Source organism: Lucilia cuprina, chromosome 5 (genome assembly GCF_022045245.1).
Source record: "Lucilia cuprina isolate Lc7/37 chromosome 5, ASM2204524v1, whole genome shotgun sequence".
Lineage (NCBI taxonomy): Eukaryota > Metazoa > Arthropoda > Insecta > Diptera > Calliphoridae > Lucilia > Lucilia cuprina.
In genome coordinates this window covers 69,130,401-69,149,197 of record NC_060953.1, presented here as the reverse complement: position 1 = coordinate 69,149,197, position 18,797 = coordinate 69,130,401, and the positions used below count along the sequence as shown (strand labels likewise).

General features: G+C 26.9%; 2 protein-coding genes across 4 annotated transcripts; one reads left to right on the top strand and one right to left on the bottom strand.

Annotated features, from left to right (window-relative positions):
• Positions 1-879: 879 nt before the first annotated feature.
• Positions 880-6,859, bottom strand: LOC111677486 (spermine synthase). Of its 2 annotated transcripts, none has more exons than XM_023438619.2 (4): positions 6,432-6,859; positions 4,359-4,470; positions 2,006-2,128; positions 880-1,925 (listed from the first exon to the last, which is right to left on the bottom strand). In XM_023438619.2, the coding sequence occupies exons 1-4, from the start codon at positions 6,711-6,713 to the stop codon at positions 1,342-1,344; spliced, it is 1,101 nt and encodes a 366-aa protein (XP_023294387.1). In that variant the 5' UTR covers positions 6,714-6,859; the 3' UTR covers positions 880-1,341. The 2 variants fall into 2 exon arrangements, with proteins under 2 accessions (XP_023294387.1, XP_023294378.1); XM_023438610.2 differs by lacking the exon at positions 4,359-4,470 and adding an exon at positions 3,372-3,480 and having other exon boundaries at positions 6,432-6,856.
• Positions 6,860-7,854: 995 nt separating this feature from the next.
• Positions 7,855-16,090, top strand: LOC111677545 (inositol polyphosphate 5-phosphatase E). Of its 2 annotated transcripts, none has more exons than XM_023438688.2 (6): positions 7,855-8,321; positions 12,407-13,848; positions 13,913-14,041; positions 14,115-14,772; positions 14,836-15,089; positions 15,156-16,090. In XM_023438688.2, exons 2-6 carry the CDS (start codon positions 12,587-12,589, stop codon positions 15,262-15,264), a joined length of 2,412 nt encoding a protein of 803 aa, XP_023294456.2. In that variant the 5' UTR covers positions 7,855-8,321; positions 12,407-12,586; the 3' UTR covers positions 15,265-16,090. The 2 variants fall into 2 exon arrangements, with proteins under 2 accessions (XP_023294456.2, XP_023294464.2); XM_023438696.2 differs by having other exon boundaries at positions 7,855-8,340.
• Positions 16,091-18,797: the final 2,707 nt, after the last annotated feature.

Here is an 18,797-nt window from a genome sequence, read left to right as displayed (position 1 = left end):
AGATTTTTAATATTGGCATTTCCTATACGGATGTTGTATTTGTTAAGTGGGTGGTTAGTCGACTTATAACATACTCTACAGTTAGTCAGATATTTTTGGGCTCTGATATTGTGGCTGGAACTGCCTACTATTAGAAGGTGCTGAACATCAAAATAATGCAAAAAACAGAGATTATTAAAAGTAAGACAGTTCAAGTCAGGAATTGTAATGTGAAAACAGACAGGTCTAAGCGCAGTGAGATCCGAAGGAATATGCCTTTTTCCCAAAATTGTTAGAGAATAGGCTCACCAATGGACTAGAGAAATTAATTACACTGATTTGCGAGTATTATAACAAATGTCTTTAAAATAAGAAATAGCGAGGTAAAAAAATGAAAAGAAGAAATTAGAATTGAAGTTTCCAACCTTATTTATCTTTCAGAAATAAGAATGTCGATTCCGATATTTAAATAAAAAGGATTTAATGCAGATTTTTAGCAATATATGAGGTAATAAATACATCATAATATAAATAAAAAAAAACCAAAATATTTCTTTGCGTACGACTATTTTATTTAATTATTGTATTGTATTCTTAAATATTGTTTCACAATTTTTGTTCAATATGACTTAAAAGCGATTCAAAAACACAGTAAGTTTAAAGAGTAAATTTAATTTTTAATTTTTTCCCACTAACAGGAACACAGAAAACTAATAATTAATAATATGTTATATGGTAATTAAGTACACACAGCTACTGAGACAAACTAAAAAAAGAAAATCTAACAAATTATATAAATTGCATTGCAACCAAAAAAATACAAATAAATATTAACAACTTCTTTTTATCGTTACTTTTACTTACTTTTTAAATGTTTCTTTAATGTTTAACTAAAGGAACTAAAACCTAAAAATAAAATTTTAATTTATTCTTCTTTGAAAATTAATACAAGTCGCATGGTTTTATGCGCTTATACAACTTTTTTTATAAAACAATAGGGCGGGTAACAGGTTAAAACTTAAGTTAACTAAATGCTAACTTAAAATAATTAAATGTTGGTCTTAAATATTTGGTATGTTTTTTGTTATTGTGGAAATTAATAAAAAATGATGTAGAAGAAGAGGCGGCAAGTTGATTTAACCAAAAACAAAGTGACTAAGATACTGATGTGTGATAAAGGAAACGTTTATTGGAGGTTTGATGAATGTTCAAAAGACATACTTTTTTGTCAGTTGAAAAGCTCTTAGGGTGGATGATACGTTCGTGTTTAAAGGAAGCCTTTTTCATTGGTAAATTATATTGTTGCTGTTGTTGTAATTTTAGTCGTCGCTGTAAATTAGCCTTTGTCAGACTATTACCTCGTCAAGCCAAGGAAACTTGATAGAAAAGCCATTCTTCCATAAACGAGGGCACAAATGCCTTCGAGGTGGTAAACTTAACTTTGGGTTTCAAGAGACCCAACTGTTCTTCAAACAATTCCAACGACTCCAAACAGCTGGTGCCATTGCCATGGGTTAAATATTTACCATCTGGCTTCAAGATTTTAAATGAATGCTCCAAAATTGTGCGTATAAAATCCCAACATTCACCAATGGGGGCACCTGATATGGGTATATCGGTCAAATCACCAAAAACGTAATCAAATTTACGACCTTCGCCAATAAACTTCTTCATATACTCAACACAATCTCCGACAATAATCTCATAGTTGTCGCCCTTGCGTTTCTCCAAAACATCACCACAAATACTGTTTAAATACTTATTGCAGGCCTGCATCACCAACTCATCAATTTCAAGCATAACAACAAATTTTGGTTTCTCTTTAAGCAGTTCATAGAGAAGAGCTCCATCGCCTCCGCCTAAAATGCAAATTTCTTTGCCTTCATAGTTTTCAACTCCACGACCCATTAGGGTTTCGGTGTAGATTAAATCGGATTCAGCAATATCTGGAATAGAGAAAAAATAGAAAATATGTATAGTATTGCCCCCAAAAAGAAAATCTGCTAACAGTTGCATTTATACTTACTTTGCAACTCATCCAAAATCAACATATTGCCCAAGGTTTTCGAGTGCAGAATTTGGATTTTTTGGAATGGTGAACGAGCCTCATAAACCAAAGAATCAATATCGTATTCAATGATACGTTCGTCTAGAAATACAAAAATGTTAATGTACCACAGAAAATAATGATGTTTTTTTTTGTGTTAATAAAATTTCATTTTCATAGTTATGATGTAGATATTTATTACATTTTGCTTACATTAAGTATGTATGAATTTGTTAATTTAGATGCATGGATGCATGAATGTATATGATGGTGGCAGATTAGGATGAAATCTTGAAAACAATTAAATAGTGTGCACTAACTATTAAGATTTTGTTTTTTATTATGTTTACAATATATATGTATGCATTTTGTATACTTTTGTATTATTTTTTTTAATTTTTTTGTTAAACCAACACTTGAATTAGAATTACACTTACACACACATGAGCTGGCAATTTTATACACTTAAGGATATTAGAATATAAAAAACTACAACAAAAAAGATTTGCCACTTTATTCATTTCAAAAAAAGAAATATTTTAAAGGATTTAAGCTATTTTAATATTCATGCTTTGCTAAATAACACAAAATTTAGAAAATGTATAAAAATATAAAAAGAATGAAATATAGCGAGAGAATGATAAAATTGTGTTTATTTCTATTAAAAGACAAAAAAAATAGTTTTGTTCAAAATTGTATACAACTTAAATTATTTAGCCCGATTCTGTAAAATGGAGAACAGGGTACAATTTGTGGAATTTTATATCGATTGAAATCTCAATAAAATTGAAAAAATATATTACAAATATCATTCGCTTTTGATTGTCAGAATTTGGATCAATTTTAAAGATAATATTTTAATATAATACATATATTTTTTTAAATTTGCTTCCTTATCAAAAATTCTTTAGCGTGTTTGTTAAAAAATATTCATCAAAAGTTGTGCAGCTGAAAATTGCACACAAAAATTATGCCAAATTATGTACAAAATGAAAACAATAAACAAAAAAATAATAATAATAACTAATCCATATTTAAAAAAAATATATATAAAAAATTAAATTAAATAATAAATAGTTAAAACAAAACATGTTAAGCCACAATTAAAAGCGTGATATAGAAGTAGTTTAGTGTAAACATTAGAAAAAACTAAATTATAATTAAAATAGTTAATATTTAAGATAATAATAGGTATTCTGTTCAATAACTAAAAGTTTTTACTACAAATTTATATTGAAATACATAAACAATTTGTTATTGAACAGAAATTAATAATAGTTTTAAACACAAATATATATATAAGAAAATAAAAATAATAAAGGTATAATTCAATGATTTTTATTACCTGCAGATGGGAAATATCTAGCAACATCACCACGTTTCAAAGTGGGCAATACTTGTCCAGAATATACTTCTAATTTCTTGGCAATGTTATTTTCAAGACGTTTTGATGACTATATTTGTTTATTTTTCGATTCGATTCGTTTTGATTTGTTTTTTTTGTTCGATAATTAAATATTGACAATTTTAACAAATATCAATCATTCATTCAATCAATCAAATATCAATAATTGTTGGTGGTAGTGGTGGTGGTTTAAGTGGCAACATGATTTGAATATTTTGTGAACAACAGCGATTTATAAAATAGAAGAGATTGTTTATATTTTGATATGAAATAAAATTAAATGAAAAAATTATGTTAAAATCGATTAAATAAATTTTACAGATTTTTTTTCTTACAAAAAATTATAAAAAAAATCAAAATGTATAGAATAAGTGAAGTGAAGTACAAAAAGTAATAGTTAAAAATAAATACAAAGCATGCATCAAATTTGAACAAAAAGCATTTTTCTTAAAAAAAACTATAACGAAGAAAATCAAGGATTATAAAATTTAAATACTAAAACATTTTATTACAAAGTTTTTTTTTTATTTATAATTGAACACAATTCCAATTTGTTTGTTGTTTAATTTCAATTTTGTATGAATCAACTACAAATACGAGACCAATAGAAGGGGAAGTAATATTGAAAGCTTGATTTTAGGTGTTTTACTTTGAAAGGAAAATAAATGAAATCAGTAGAAATAACTAGCAAATATGTTCATATAAATGTTTAAAAATAAAACTATAAACAAGTTCAATGAATTTATAAAATTTATCAATGGATTTGTAAAATTTATCTTGTTTTTTGGTTATCAATATAAAACATTAAACAGGTTTCTATTTGGTTGAATTGTTTTGTTTCAAATGAGCAAATGAACGAACAGTTGAACTAAATGACATTGTTGGCCGTGTTTTAACATTTAAAGAAAAGTAGAAATTATTGCTAACCTGAACTAGTCATGTAAATATCAATATATCCACCACGTTTAATAGGCGGCAAATATTTGGAACGATCTGAATTTAATTTTTGTTGTAATATTAATTCCAATGCACGCATTGTCTGCAATAGTACATTATTTAGACACACACTTCATAATTATCATCGTCAACATTAATATCTTTATTAATTTTTTTTAGCAATAAAACTAATTTAAAAAAAGTAAACTGAAAAGCAAAAATAAACTAAAAAGGAATAAATTTAATAAACAAAAACAAACAAAATAAAAATACAAAATCAAACATACATATGTAGATCATGATTAAGATAATTATATATTTCATTTATTATTTCTGTCAAATAGCATTAATGGTATTTTTTGTTTTGAAAACAAGTGAAATTTTATTTCGCATATAGTTTTTGCATGCTTTTGATTGTGTTTAAAAAAAACACCGAAAGTTCATTATACTTAATTAAAAGATTTATTTTAAATTTGTTTAGACGACAATCACCAGCAATAGTAAAATTATAAGTGTTGGAAGAGCATTATCCCATGTGTCTTTCTTTGGTTTAATTTCAAAATATGATTCTAATTTTGTTTTTCTATTCTATTCGATGTCTTTATTAAAGGGAAATGTGTATAACTTTTGCCAAAAATATGTATGTAATTTTATTTTAATCTTAAATATGCATATATATAATACATATTTAAATAAAAACTGAAAGTCTTTTGTTTGTTTTAATAAATTAGGAAAAAATAAAGCATTTTGTTTCATATTAATAAATAGCAAACAAACAACCCCTTTGTTTTGTTTCAAGGTCACAAAATACAACAGTTTTGGCTTAAAGTTGTATTTATTAATTTTAATAAACATGTGTTAACAATAAATTATGAAATTACAAGAAAAGTTTGTTTTACAATAAAGGAAAATATAAATAAAAACAATATCATTAATATTTATTTTAAAGAAGACACGGGAAAGGATACTTTTCGCCAGAAAAACAAAAACAATTATTTTAAAAATTACATCCACTACTAGAAAATTGTTGTGATTGTACTCTATATACTTAGTTTTCACAACAAATTTTAATATTTTCCATTTTAAGTTAATTTTCGCATGTTATTTCTCTGACAAAACAATGAAGTTTTGGTTCAGTATTTTATAAAAATGATCTTTAGAAATAAAACGTTTTAATGGAAAGGTCATTGAACTTAAACCGAAGAAGAATGAAGCAAATAACAAACCTACTTTTTAAAATTTTCCAAATAGTTTGATATATATTTTTTTTAATTTTATGATTTAAATTAGATTTTAAAAGTGCGATATAAAATATATTGTCTGTCTTTCTGCGATAAGATTATAGAACAAGATAAAACTTGCAATATTTTATAGATTTAAAGTTAACATCATACAAGACATGTTCCCGTAGGACTAGTAGAAATATAAAATTCAATACAAGAAAAAAGTTTAATAACAAATTATTGACAACAATTCGGAAAAATACTAAAAACAAAAATGAATAATGAAAAACCATTTAGAGCACATGTCTCTGCACAAAAATAAGAAACACAAACAAAATCAATGACCGGCTAGAAGTGGAAAAAAAGAAACCAAAAGAGAGCTGACTAAAGCAAATACAACACGCCAAGAACAACAACAGCAACAATATGGAATGATATAATACTCCCCAGTTAGAGGCAAAAAGTACAATAATAATAGTTGGTGTAAAATGTTGTTGAGAGCACCCATGTGCATTAAATGTAAAACGGTTTGTTAGTGTCTTAACAATAATGAACTTGACACCCTTTGGAGGACCAAGCTAAACCCCCCTTAAGCGCAGCATTGCAAACAACTCCCACCTCCCTCTTGACAAACAAATTGAAGGAAATACAGCAAGGTTAAACGAACACACAATGGAGAAGAAGAAAATTCTCAGACAAACGCAAGAGAAGAGGAAAAAAATCAATTTTTGATAATGAAAACTTAAAAGAAAGAATTTGTTAAATTAAAAAATTAATTTAAATTAAAAAAAGATTAATTAATTAATAAAAAAAATAAATTAATAAAACAAACTTCTCTTACATCAAAAGACATCAATTGTTCTTTTCCTTCTTCCAAATAATATTCCACATTGATGGTTACCAAACCTTGGGGGAAGATACGCAATGTAACAATTGTTTCCTTATTTTCAGCTAATACAGCAAAGTAACCATCATCCATGGGCATTTGATAGGCCATTTCCAGTTGAGGGAAGATGTGCTCTAATTCATGGCGTAACACTTTTGCTATTTCCTGACGTTCCTTAGCATCTCCAGAACGTTCTTTGTCAACAGTGAAATCGAATAAAATTGTTTGTGCGGCCATATTTGCTTTTATTTTCTAAAACACCTTTTTAATTAATTACTTTTTTCTTTAAATAAAACTTATTTAACTATTTCTTTCCCCCAAAAAGAAAAATTAAAAATCGTCCGCACTCGATATAACCAACGTGAAATACTGCAGAAATTGAACTGAGCAAATATTTGGCGAGAGAAAAGCAGAAACCGGCGTCGTTTCAGATTGTTGACAAATAAGTCAGCCGCCGCAAAATCGCCGCCGTCGCCTTTGGCTTAAAACCAGTGTTGCCACTAAAAAATTTAGAAACTACTCTGATCGACTTCTAAATTACACATTTAAAAAAAATTACACATGCCCTTTTTTAATTTTTATTTAAACATAAAAAAACAATGAAACAAAAATAAATCATATATATATTTTTCTATACGAATGTCGGTTCCATGCAGAGTACCGCTGAAAAGACCTTGAAAGAATTGGCCGAAAAATATTATTATTATATAAAAGGGATTTTTAATAGGTTTTTAGAAAAAAAGCTTTTTAATGCTATTTATTAAAAAAGCATTAAGAGCTTTTGAGTGAAAAAATTAAAATGAAAGATACTTATTGTTAAAAATTGTTATTTATTAAAAAAGCATTAAGAGCTTTTGAGTGAAAAAATTAAAAAGAAAGATGCTTTTTGTTAAAAATTGTTAAGTGCTTTTTATAAAAAAGCTTTAAGAGCTTTTTGCAAAAAGGCTTTTTAAGATATTTTTGTAATAATCTATTTTAGAGTTTTTGGTGCATTTTACAAAAAAGCTTTTTAGAGCTTTTTTACATAAAAAAGCTTTTTTAGGGCTTTTTTTTAAAAAAAAGTTAAAACTATATAAGAACTATTTTTCCAAAAAGCTTCATATTAAAAAAACCCTTTTAAAAATTTTGTTTTATGTTATTAAAAAAGCTTTTTTATATAAAAAATTGTACCGTTTTCAGAACTTAATTTCTTCAAGGTACAAATTTCTTTATTACTGTTATAAAAAAAAGAAAAGCATAATAAAACCAACTTTCCCTTAGGGAAAGAAAAATTATCAAAATGTGTTTAAAAACAAACTGTCAAAATGTGCGAGAGTGGTTGTTCGTTCGGTCGATATGACAGACATACAATTTTGTTGGGGTTGTTGTTGAGTTTGTGAAAATACAAAAAGTAGTTGCGGAAAAATTTTCGGTGAGCAAACAGTGAAAATAAATAAATTGGAAGGCGAAAAATACTTAATAAAATTCTAGCAAGAAACTACTGTGAACAAAAAATGCTCAAAAGAAACAACAAAACGATTACATACAAATAAAGTCAAGGAAAGAACCAACTGAACAAAAAATATATATTGTCGCTGAATTAACAAAAAATAATCCGAGTTACATAAACAATAAATATAATATTCAAACAGATTATATTAAAAAAATATATACAATTTATAAATAGTTTATAGAAAGTGTCATTTAATGTGATATTATTCTAATTAATAAAAATAAATAAATAACAAATCAAAAATGTAAAATCAATGATAAAATCACAGACAACAGCAAAAACAACAAAAAGAAGAAGAGAATCTTACTGTACCTGAACCTGAACTTGAAGGAAGGAAATACCAAACTGTAAATGTATGTGTATGTAATATGTGTGAGTATGATAAGAGTAAATGAATGTGTTTAAAAACTGTGTTCTTAAATATTGACAGATGAAATTATAATAAAGTGTGTACTTTGTCATTAATGCGTGGGCGTTAGGTGTAAAATGAAATTAGTTCACAAAAGTATTAAATATTTAAATGAGACAGCTAGAACTAATCATCAACGTGACCGTTTTGTCGAAAATAAATAATGACGAAAAAATTCTTTATATTTTTATTGTTTTATTATATATTGGTGGATTTCTTGTGTTTTACTAAATATTACTCATGGGTCTTTTCTTGATTTTTCACCCTCTCTGACTTTGTTTTTATGACCGCATTGGCGCCAATTATTAAAATTTACTTTGCTAAAATTCCATGCTCTAAAAACCACCCCCTCGTATGAATCGCCACTTTAAACGCATTTCTTTGTTTCCTTTTTATGGGTTTTTGTGTTGTGCTTCAATTTGTGTTGTTGCTGGAAGTCTAAACTACTTACAACCAACAACCTAGCAACTGATTTTAAAGCTTTTATTTTATTTCTTTTTGGTTTTGTTTTCAAATAAAAAACGAAGTGTTTTGGCCTCCTTTGGCAGTTGTTAGTGGTGGGTAATAAAATAGTTATGAAAAATTAATTTTGATATATTTCGGCAAGGACAATTGCTTTTTATAATTTATTTTAATTTTTTTTTAATATAGAAATAGGTCATTTATTTTTTTGAATTTAGGAAGTTTTAAAGTTTTATTTTTTTAAACGATTAAACATTTTTCGATTTTGTTGGGTTTAACTTTACATTATTATTTAATTTGAAACATTCAGAACATATATTTCAGAAACTTTTTCTTTGCTATATTTTTGTGCATTGCAACTCATTTACAAGAGTTTAATAAAATTGGTATGTGTGTTGTTATGTTAATTTTTACAGATACATATGTACATAATTTTATACACACAATATATAAGTAAATATGTATATGCAATCAGAGTCATTTTAAATAAATGTTGGTGGGTTGGTGCAGTCATGTCCAAAAGTGATTCATAATTTCTGAAACTGTATAATACAGTAATATATACAGTAATTGAGAAAATAAAATTTGAAAATAAAAAAATAGAATTTACCCCCTTATTTTGTAAAACATTTCACATTGTGTTGAAAATATTTTCATACAAATTCTTGAAAATACAAAAAAAAAAAATTATATGGAAATTTAAGTGAAGTACAAAATAACCCCCAGTTTCGACTCTATGTGTAAAAGGGAGCAAAGCTCTTGATTGCTCCTTTAATCATATAAGAGTAATTAAAATTTCCGAGTTAGCCTCTCCTTCCCCCAATTTCGGGTTAACTATGTTATTCGATATACCAGGTGGGAAATGAGTGTCCATCAGGATATTCATTGTCTCCTCCTTATTATCTAAGCATTAAGAGTCGGAGAACCATCCCCTATCCCCCACCCAAGGATAGGGGATAGGTAAGTAAGAAATGTTTATTACTTTTAATTTTCTTTGATTGGTCCATTTACTTTTGTTAGCTACTGTAACATCGCTTTTATATAATTTTCCTTTTATCGAGGGCGTTCTATATATTTTATTGTAAATATTTGCAACAAATCTTTGTTTGTTGTATATAATAATAGGATTTATATAGATAATATATACATATATATGAAGTAAGGTATACAAATAAAGGTTTAAAAGATGAAATTAGTACAATCATACATATAAAATTCCCAATAAATATTGAAACGTTTTTCTTGGAAAATAAAATAATATATAGTACTTGACTTAAATAATCAAACAATTTAATATTGATTTTAATTTTGAAATAATACATTACTGAGTGTAATGCCGCCTGTAGTTTTCTTTCTTTAGCGCCTACCGAGATAAACAAAACTTCTGCAATAATTTCATCATTAAACAAATGAAATTAATTTTATATTTTTCATATGGTTATTTAAAATTAAAAGAAAATATTTAGACTTAAATCAATCATTAATATTTATTAATGTTGAATTATTTAAAACAATGCTATTTTTGTATAAAAATATTCTTAATTTTATATGTTTATTACAAAAATCATGTGATTTTTTGAAAAAATACATAAAATAAACTCACTTGTATGTAGTTTTATATATTAAAAAAAACATTATTTATAATTACAAAAACAAAAACCCCACAATTAATTATTGTAAAATTATATTAAAAATGACAAAATATTAGCAAAACGAAATCTAAATAAACGTCATCAATTTCAACATGATTGTTATACCAAAACAAAAAACGTTGCCAACAGATGTTTGCAGCTAGACATTACGAAAATTTGCAAAAAACTACAACAACAATAATAATTAAAAAAAAATTCCTCAATTCACATGGTTTTTACCCTCAAGACTCAAATAAATAAATCAGATGAATGCAAGAAAAACAATACATACAGCCCAATATAAAATAAATACAAATTCTAAACAATATAGTATTCAATAGCAGAGGTTCCCAAATTATTATGCAGGCTTTGTGGTATCAATTAAAATTATACTTTTAATCTAAAATTATACCTTTAATCTATAAATAGTTAAGTTATTATTGAATTTACTATTAAAATTCTAATTAAACGTTTAGGGAACCTCTGACATTTACATTGCATATGATCAAATAAGTCTGTATGCGTGTGCCTAATATACATATAATAGAAAATTCGGTAACAATAAAAACTGAAACGTGTTCAGATAAACGACCAATTAACATAAGAAAACCCAACAAAAAGAGGCAAAACAGAAAAACAGACTAAACAAAAATATTTTGAAAGTATAAAAAACAAAAATATTGTAAATAAACAAAAATAAAATCAGAACTGTCACGCAAATATAGAGAACGTTTAAAAAGAACACAAGATAATAATAATAACAACATTAGAAATCTCAGACCCTGACATTAGAATATTAAAAGTTGTTGAGACAGTATCATTATTAGAAGCAACATCTTCGTGATTTAAATTTATATTTTAATAGACAAAAAAAGTTCCTCAAAAAAGAAAAAAAAAAAACTATAATAAATTGCACAAAAAGATTTTGTTGTTAAATACATTAACAAACAAATATTTAAAATATGCAATTATAATCTAAAAATATAATCTACAGAAAAATAATATTGAGTGGCAAATACATAAATAATAGAGTTCTTTAAATTTATGTGATTAAAGCGATATTAAAGTAATTGAATTAAAATAAAATATGTATGTTATGAAATATAGTTTGATAACAAGCCTAAAAATATACAATAAGTTATTCTATTATTTAATATTATATATATGCTATATTTTTCGTGAACATGTAATTAATTAACATAATAATTTCTTGAGATCCCGTGCTAATGTAAACAAGATAAATCCACCTTAAATTCCTGTAAATAGTAGAAATTGCATTGAAAAATAAAAGAAATTATTAAACAATATCACCGGCAATTGATTATTAAAAGTTTATAAGACATTTTAAGTAAAAATAAATATGCAAAATGCAATACGAATATTGTGAAATTGCATATATTATTCTTTTACTATAATTTTTTGTTGTTTTCTTGTAAAACGAAAAAATCAATTAAAATATGGAAAAATACAAATTTAAAAGTAATATATGTTAAATTTAAACTTTTTTAAAATATATCACCGTCAATTGATTCTTAAAAGTTAATAGAACATTTTAAGTAAAAGTTACGAAATAAATATGCAATACGAATATTGTGAAATTGCATATATTATTGTTTTACTATAAATATAACTTTAAATTATTTAGTTTTTGTTAAAATAAAAAAATCAATTATAATATGGAAAAATACAAATTTAAAAGTTATAAGTAAAATTTTATTATTTTGGGTTAATATTAAAATATAATTTAAAATTAGCAGCAGCTCAAATATTATAAGGTGGTTACTGTATAATTTTGTTTTAAAGAAGTAAAAACTACTCTTTGTTATAAATATAAATTGTTAGATTTAATGCAAATCATCGCCGTTTTATCTTTACAGTCTGATAAATATAAAAAAATATAATATTATTTAAAATGTAAATTATTTTTTACTTTCAGAAATGTAAATGCAAATTTCCAAACTACTGTGCACAAATAAAACTTGAAACGCACCCATGTTCTAATGAGCAAGAAAAGTATGCACAAGAACATCAACTCAAATCTCGCCTAAAGTTTTGCCCAAACTTTAAACATTATAAATAAAGACAACTTATTTATAAGAAAATAAACGCACTCAATATGCAACGTGGTAGCAGTGATGAACGTATAACCAGTGCTAATTCCAGTCCACGACATAGCAATAAATATCCCGGATCGGCATTATTAGGCCTACTCACAAAGCGTTCTACAAAAGTTGAACCCCATCCCACGGTAGAAGTAGAGCACAATGAAAAACATATCGCCGGCAACAGTCATCAAACAAACAGTGCAAATAATTCCATTAGTCATGACACCTCCTTTGCTAAATGTACACCTGATAGGCAATCACCCCTGATGAGTGATCATAATCATGTGAATCGTCCCAATTTAAGAAGTCAAACATTACCCAATAATGCCACACCCAACGACATGATCAAGGGGACTCAGCTCATAGAGAAATCACAGAGTAGTGGCATTATAAATTTACATCGTAAGGTGAAGACAGGTAAAAATAAAAATCATATTCATCGTCACAGTACTGATGGTTCTCAAAGTGATGGTGGCATCGCCAGTGGAATTGAAGTCATGCTAAGGAAAACCCCAAAAAATCGTTCACCTAATCATAATCGTTTTAGTCATCAGTTCAGTTTGTGTTGTAAGGCTGAAAAGAAGCCTGTTACACCACCGGTAACAGTACGCTATAACTCCATTCCAGATGGTGGTTCAGCTGTAAAGAAAGACAACATGTCCTTGAGTTGGAGCACGGCGGATAATACTTCGTTATCTATAGGATCGGGCATATCTAACCCAACGGCTTGTTTACAAGCCCCTTTTGTAGCGGTGCCGGCAGCTGCTTTGACCGAATGTGCCAGTGCTCCCCAGAGTCCGGTAACGGGAAAATCTATGATGTTTCCAAATGTTGACTCTTCTTATGGTTCACCCTCCAATACCTCGCTAAGAAGCAATCAAAGTGATACACCTAATGGTGCTACTAACTCCGCAGGCAGTGGTCCCATACGGCCGATAGCCGTTTCAGCCTGTCGTTCTCGCCTAAGACTTAAACTATATCCTCCTGGTAAGGAATTGCCACCTTTTGGTTCAGAATTTCCTGCAGCAGATGAAGGAGCTGTATCTGAAATAAAGAAGGCCACTACACCACAACATATGTCTTCTCCCAACATTGCCAGTCAGTCTGAGATAACAGGTTCTGTGGTGCATGAGCCGGATTCGCAGTCCATTCGCTTTATGTCACATGAAAATATACAAATACAACGTCAGAGCTCTAGTTCGGGTTTGGCAAGACAGGCTCTTATGGCAGCTCAGGTATTAAGTTTAATACCTACAGATCAAGCAAGAGAGAGGTGAGTTTAAAAGTTGTACAATTTGTGTGTATAATCTAAGTTGATAGAATAATCTTTATTTTAGGAGTTATTTAGATGGACGTTTGGGTTCCTCGTCGTTATTAGGGCCTAGTGAATTAAATAAAGTGATACCCAGCAAGGAAGTGACTATATTTGTGGGTACCTGGAATATGAACGGCCAAAGTCCACCCAAGTCAGTAAAACAAATTTAATTATTAATTCTACCATATAGAATATGAATGATAAACTTTTTTATTTTTACTCAGGGAAATGAATGATTTTGTGTTGCCCGCAAATATTGAGCATGTTCCAGATATTGTTGCCATTGGCACTCAGGAATCCAGTCCAGATCGTTTTGAATGGGAAGTCACTATACAAGAAACCCTAGGACCATCACATGTACTCTTCCACTCCACTACATTAGGTACTCTACATTTGGCAGTATATATGAGAAGAGATTTGATATGGTACTGTTCGGCACCAGAAGATGCCAACATGTCGGTAAGGACTGGATCGGCGTTTCGTACAAAAGGAGCTGTGGCTATTTCTTTTTGCCTTTTTGGTACCTCTATGCTTTTTGTAACCTCGCATTTAACAGCTCATCAGCAAAAGGTCAAAGAAAGAGTATCGGATGTTAAGAGAATTATACATGCTCTCGATTTGCCAAAGAATCTTAATTTAAGACATAAAAATAAGGATGTAACGCAGAATTTCGACAATGTATTTTGGTGTGGAGATTTAAATTTTCGTTTGGGTGAACCAAGGGAAAAACTTTTAGAATGGATACAGAATACAAAGTTTCCCTTACCATCCCACTTGCCACATGGCTATATGCATACCGATCAATTGTCTTCGGTGTTAGCAGATGGTGCAGCATTTCGTGGGTTTATGGAGGCTAATATAACATTTCCTCCCACCTATAAGGTATTGTTAATAATTTTTAAATAAAGTTTGAATATAATAACATGTGAAATACTTTATCTTTAGTACGATCCTGGTACACAGCACTTTGATACTTCATCGAAACAACGTGCTCCCGCTTATACCGATCGCATTTTATATAAATATCGTCAAGCTCAGGGTTTAATGATGAGACGCCAAAGTACTATACCCGGTATGCCATCGCCCTCTCAACCACTGGTTCAATGTTTATTATACGATTCGGTTCCGTCCATTACCACATCTGACCATAAACCGGTTTGGGCTTTATTTAAGACTGTTATCAGAGCGGGTACAGATTCGTAAGTTGTGGAAGAAATTTATATATATTTTGATTTTTTATATTACTTTTTTCTTCTTATCCATAGCATTCCATTGGCAGCTGGTCTATTTTGTCGTGATATTTATTTGGAGGGTATGAAACGTAGATTAAATAATCAATATACTGGCTCTTCAGCCGTTTGTTCTATACAATAATTTTTCTTAATTAACGCACAATTTTAATACCATTACATATTATGTTAATTATGTAGCTCTGCGATTTAGTAAAATATTTTTAAACAAATAGAGGCTTTAATGACGGTATTCTAGATGGGTTCTTATGCAAATAAATTGTTAGACAAAAAATAGATATACATACATACATATATTTATGTATATTTTAGATCATAATTAGAGTATGTGTTTTAGAATTGAAATCTTAAAAAGGGCTAAAGCAATATTGTAGATTATTAATACAAAACTAAATTATTTATTTACTTTACAACTGATATAATAATTTATGTACTGTATTGCTATTATTTAATGGACAAATGAAATTAACTACAGAAAATTTCGGAAATTCTCCATAACGATCAATTTATCTTGATTACGTACATACATAAATATGTATTTAATAACATATCGCATGTGTATAATCTGTTCGTCATACATTATTCAATTTAGAAGAGATTTCCGATTATTTTTTTATTTATTGTTTTTTTAATACAAAATCGGCGTAACTTAAAAACTTAGTTTCATGAAAAAATTTTTCCATTTTAATATTTCTTATATAGCGTGTATGTATTTAACATTTAAATAAATTATATTTTTGTAAGGTGAAAGGCAATTAATTAACAACCAATGGTTAAGATAAAGTTTTAATCACTTGAATTTTTAAAAAAACTTTATTTCTCTGTATTGTACTAGATAGTTTAAATTTACAAAAGTTTACAACACAGAAAAATTATCGTTAGTTTATTTCAATTAACATGTTTTAATTTTCTTTATTTTTTATTTAAACAAATTTTTATTTGTCTCAATTATCTCGTTTTTTGAAACTGTTTGAAACTGAAGTGTAAAATTTTGATTAAATTTTTAATTAATTCAAGTAATTTTTTAATTGATTGAAAAAATTTTCTGGCCTTCTTTTCTATTTTAGATTTATTTTTAATATTTTTTTTGAATTTTTGTGCTAGCAATATTTAAAATTCTTAAATAGTCCATAAAATTTTAGGCATATAATATTCAAGTTTCTTTACAATTTATGAAACACTTTATATGTTAAATTGTGTCGATAAAGTGATAATTTTTAAAATGCTAAAAGCATTGTTAAAGGTCTAGAATTCCTTTAACGTTGTGTGTAATCGATTAATAATTTGATTGTTTTAATTACCTTCTTAATTGATTTATAAAAAATTCTCTTTATTAATAAAAAATCAATTTTATATTTATTAAATGTTTAATTTATACAATTAATGAATTAATCAATTTTAAATCTTGTCTCAATTATTGACATTGATTGTTCTGATTAATTCGTTATTTGGAAAAAAAAATATATATTTTTAGTTTTTTACAAATTTTTTAATTGATATCATCATTTTGGTTATAGGTGCAAAATTTGCTTGATACAATTATTTTGATAATTAAAACTCATTTTCAGTTTTTTCCGTGAAATGTTAAATACAGATTTTTAATATTAATTTAACAAAAACTTATATAAATACACTTATATATAAGTCATTAAAAGAGTACTTAGAAGTAATGCCGACGGTATGTAGTAGTCATTGAAGTTTAGAGCATGGCATTAAAAATCCGATCCGAAATCATGTGGTAAATAAATAAATGTTTGGCTCTTTTGAAACAAGGCGACGAAATCTTAAGAAAATATTAAATATTTCACAAATTTATAGGTTTCATAAAAAAACGATATATTATTATACGATGAATGAAGTCACGTAGTGAGTGCATACTGCCAAATTAATGAACAGTAAAATATGAAATATATTTAATAACATAATTATATAGAAATGTATTTGCATAAAAACCCATTAATTATAAAATATTATAAATTATCAATAGAATTTATTAAAATTATTGTTGCATATATTAACCTACATTAAAAACTACTTATCTCTAAAGTGATATCATTTGAAAGTCTGAAAACCAAGCTAAATATAAAAATTTAATTATTTTTATTAAAAAAATAATAAAACGACTGTATTATTTGGCAATATTTAGCATTAAATTTTGTTTTTATATTATTTTAATTAAAACTATTTTTGTATAATTATGTATTTGTTATTTAAGTTTAATATTTGTTAACACCTTTTCTTAAATGCTTTCAAATGGTATATAATGAATAAAGCAACACTTGCATATAATAATAGAATTAATTAAATAAAAAATTAAAATAAATCTGTAAAATTTAACTATACAAGAGAATATTGTGAGTTTCATAAGCAAAGCTTGCCTTAAAAATTACAAAAAAAAAATAAATAATATAAAATCTTTAATTTTTAGTGCCTCTTAAAAACTAGTCACACGCCATTATTTATGTTATTTAATTTTTTAATTAATTTAACTTAGTTTAATTAAAAATTGGTTTAAAAAACTTTGCCTACAAATCTTTTGCCTACACAATTATAAAAAAACTAAAGCTTTTCTCAAACTTAATGCATAAAAAAATATTAATTTATAAATAATATAAAATGTTAAAAGACATAGTATTTAGTTTAGATTAGGAATTAAGTTAAACAAATTTTAGTGTTAATTATCATTTTAGAATACATATTATAAATAAAAATTAGTCTATCTATATTTACATATATATGAATTAGTTAAATCTATAAAATAATATATTTTTATGTCCATTTGTTCCTTTATTTAATTTTTTGATGTTTAAATATTTCCGTTTTTTGTTTAGTTTTAAGAACAAGACAAAAAGCATATTGTTATTAAAAATATTCTTATAAAAATTTAAATTTGAAATATCATCTAATAAATACAGAAATAATAATTAAAAATGTTGAGTTTTTTTAATAGTATTTAAAGTTTAGATTAAAAATATTCATAAAACGCTACCTGTAATCTATTCTTATAATCAAAATTAAGATCTATCGTATTTCATTTATTGAATCGTCAGTCTTTTATTTACTAATACTTTTCCTAAAAATATGATTATTTTATTTTGTTTTCGGTTGGCTAATATTTAGCAAATCATTAATCAACTATACCACACATAAAGTACACAACACGTCCTGTGTTTGACAAAGCGTTAGAGATTTTTGTCAAAAAAGTTAGTATTATGTATCTTTATTTAACAAGTTACAGTCTTTGAAATGCGTCTGCCGTGAAAAGTTTAGCAACTTTCAACATTTGCAGCTGTTTAAGGTTTGCTTTTACTCCCTACATCTTCCCTATGTTGGAGAGGGTACATATTAATACACCAAAAATTGGTATACAATTGGCTCAAAATCTCTTTCTGAATCGACTAAACAATATCCGTTTGTGCGTCCATTATTCGCTCGCTACTATTTACAGTTTGATCTGAAGACAAAGCCTATACTAATGTTTTACTATTTCTATAAAAATTGGCAAAACTTAGTTTTATATAAGTCTATATAATACTGCTGATTTTTCGTAAAGATCAAGCCTTGTTTGACCCTAGGCTCATAAACTCCCCTTCAAAAAATTACTTAAATGTCAAAATTTACTTATAAAAACTAGTATCACCATTAAATTTCTCATAA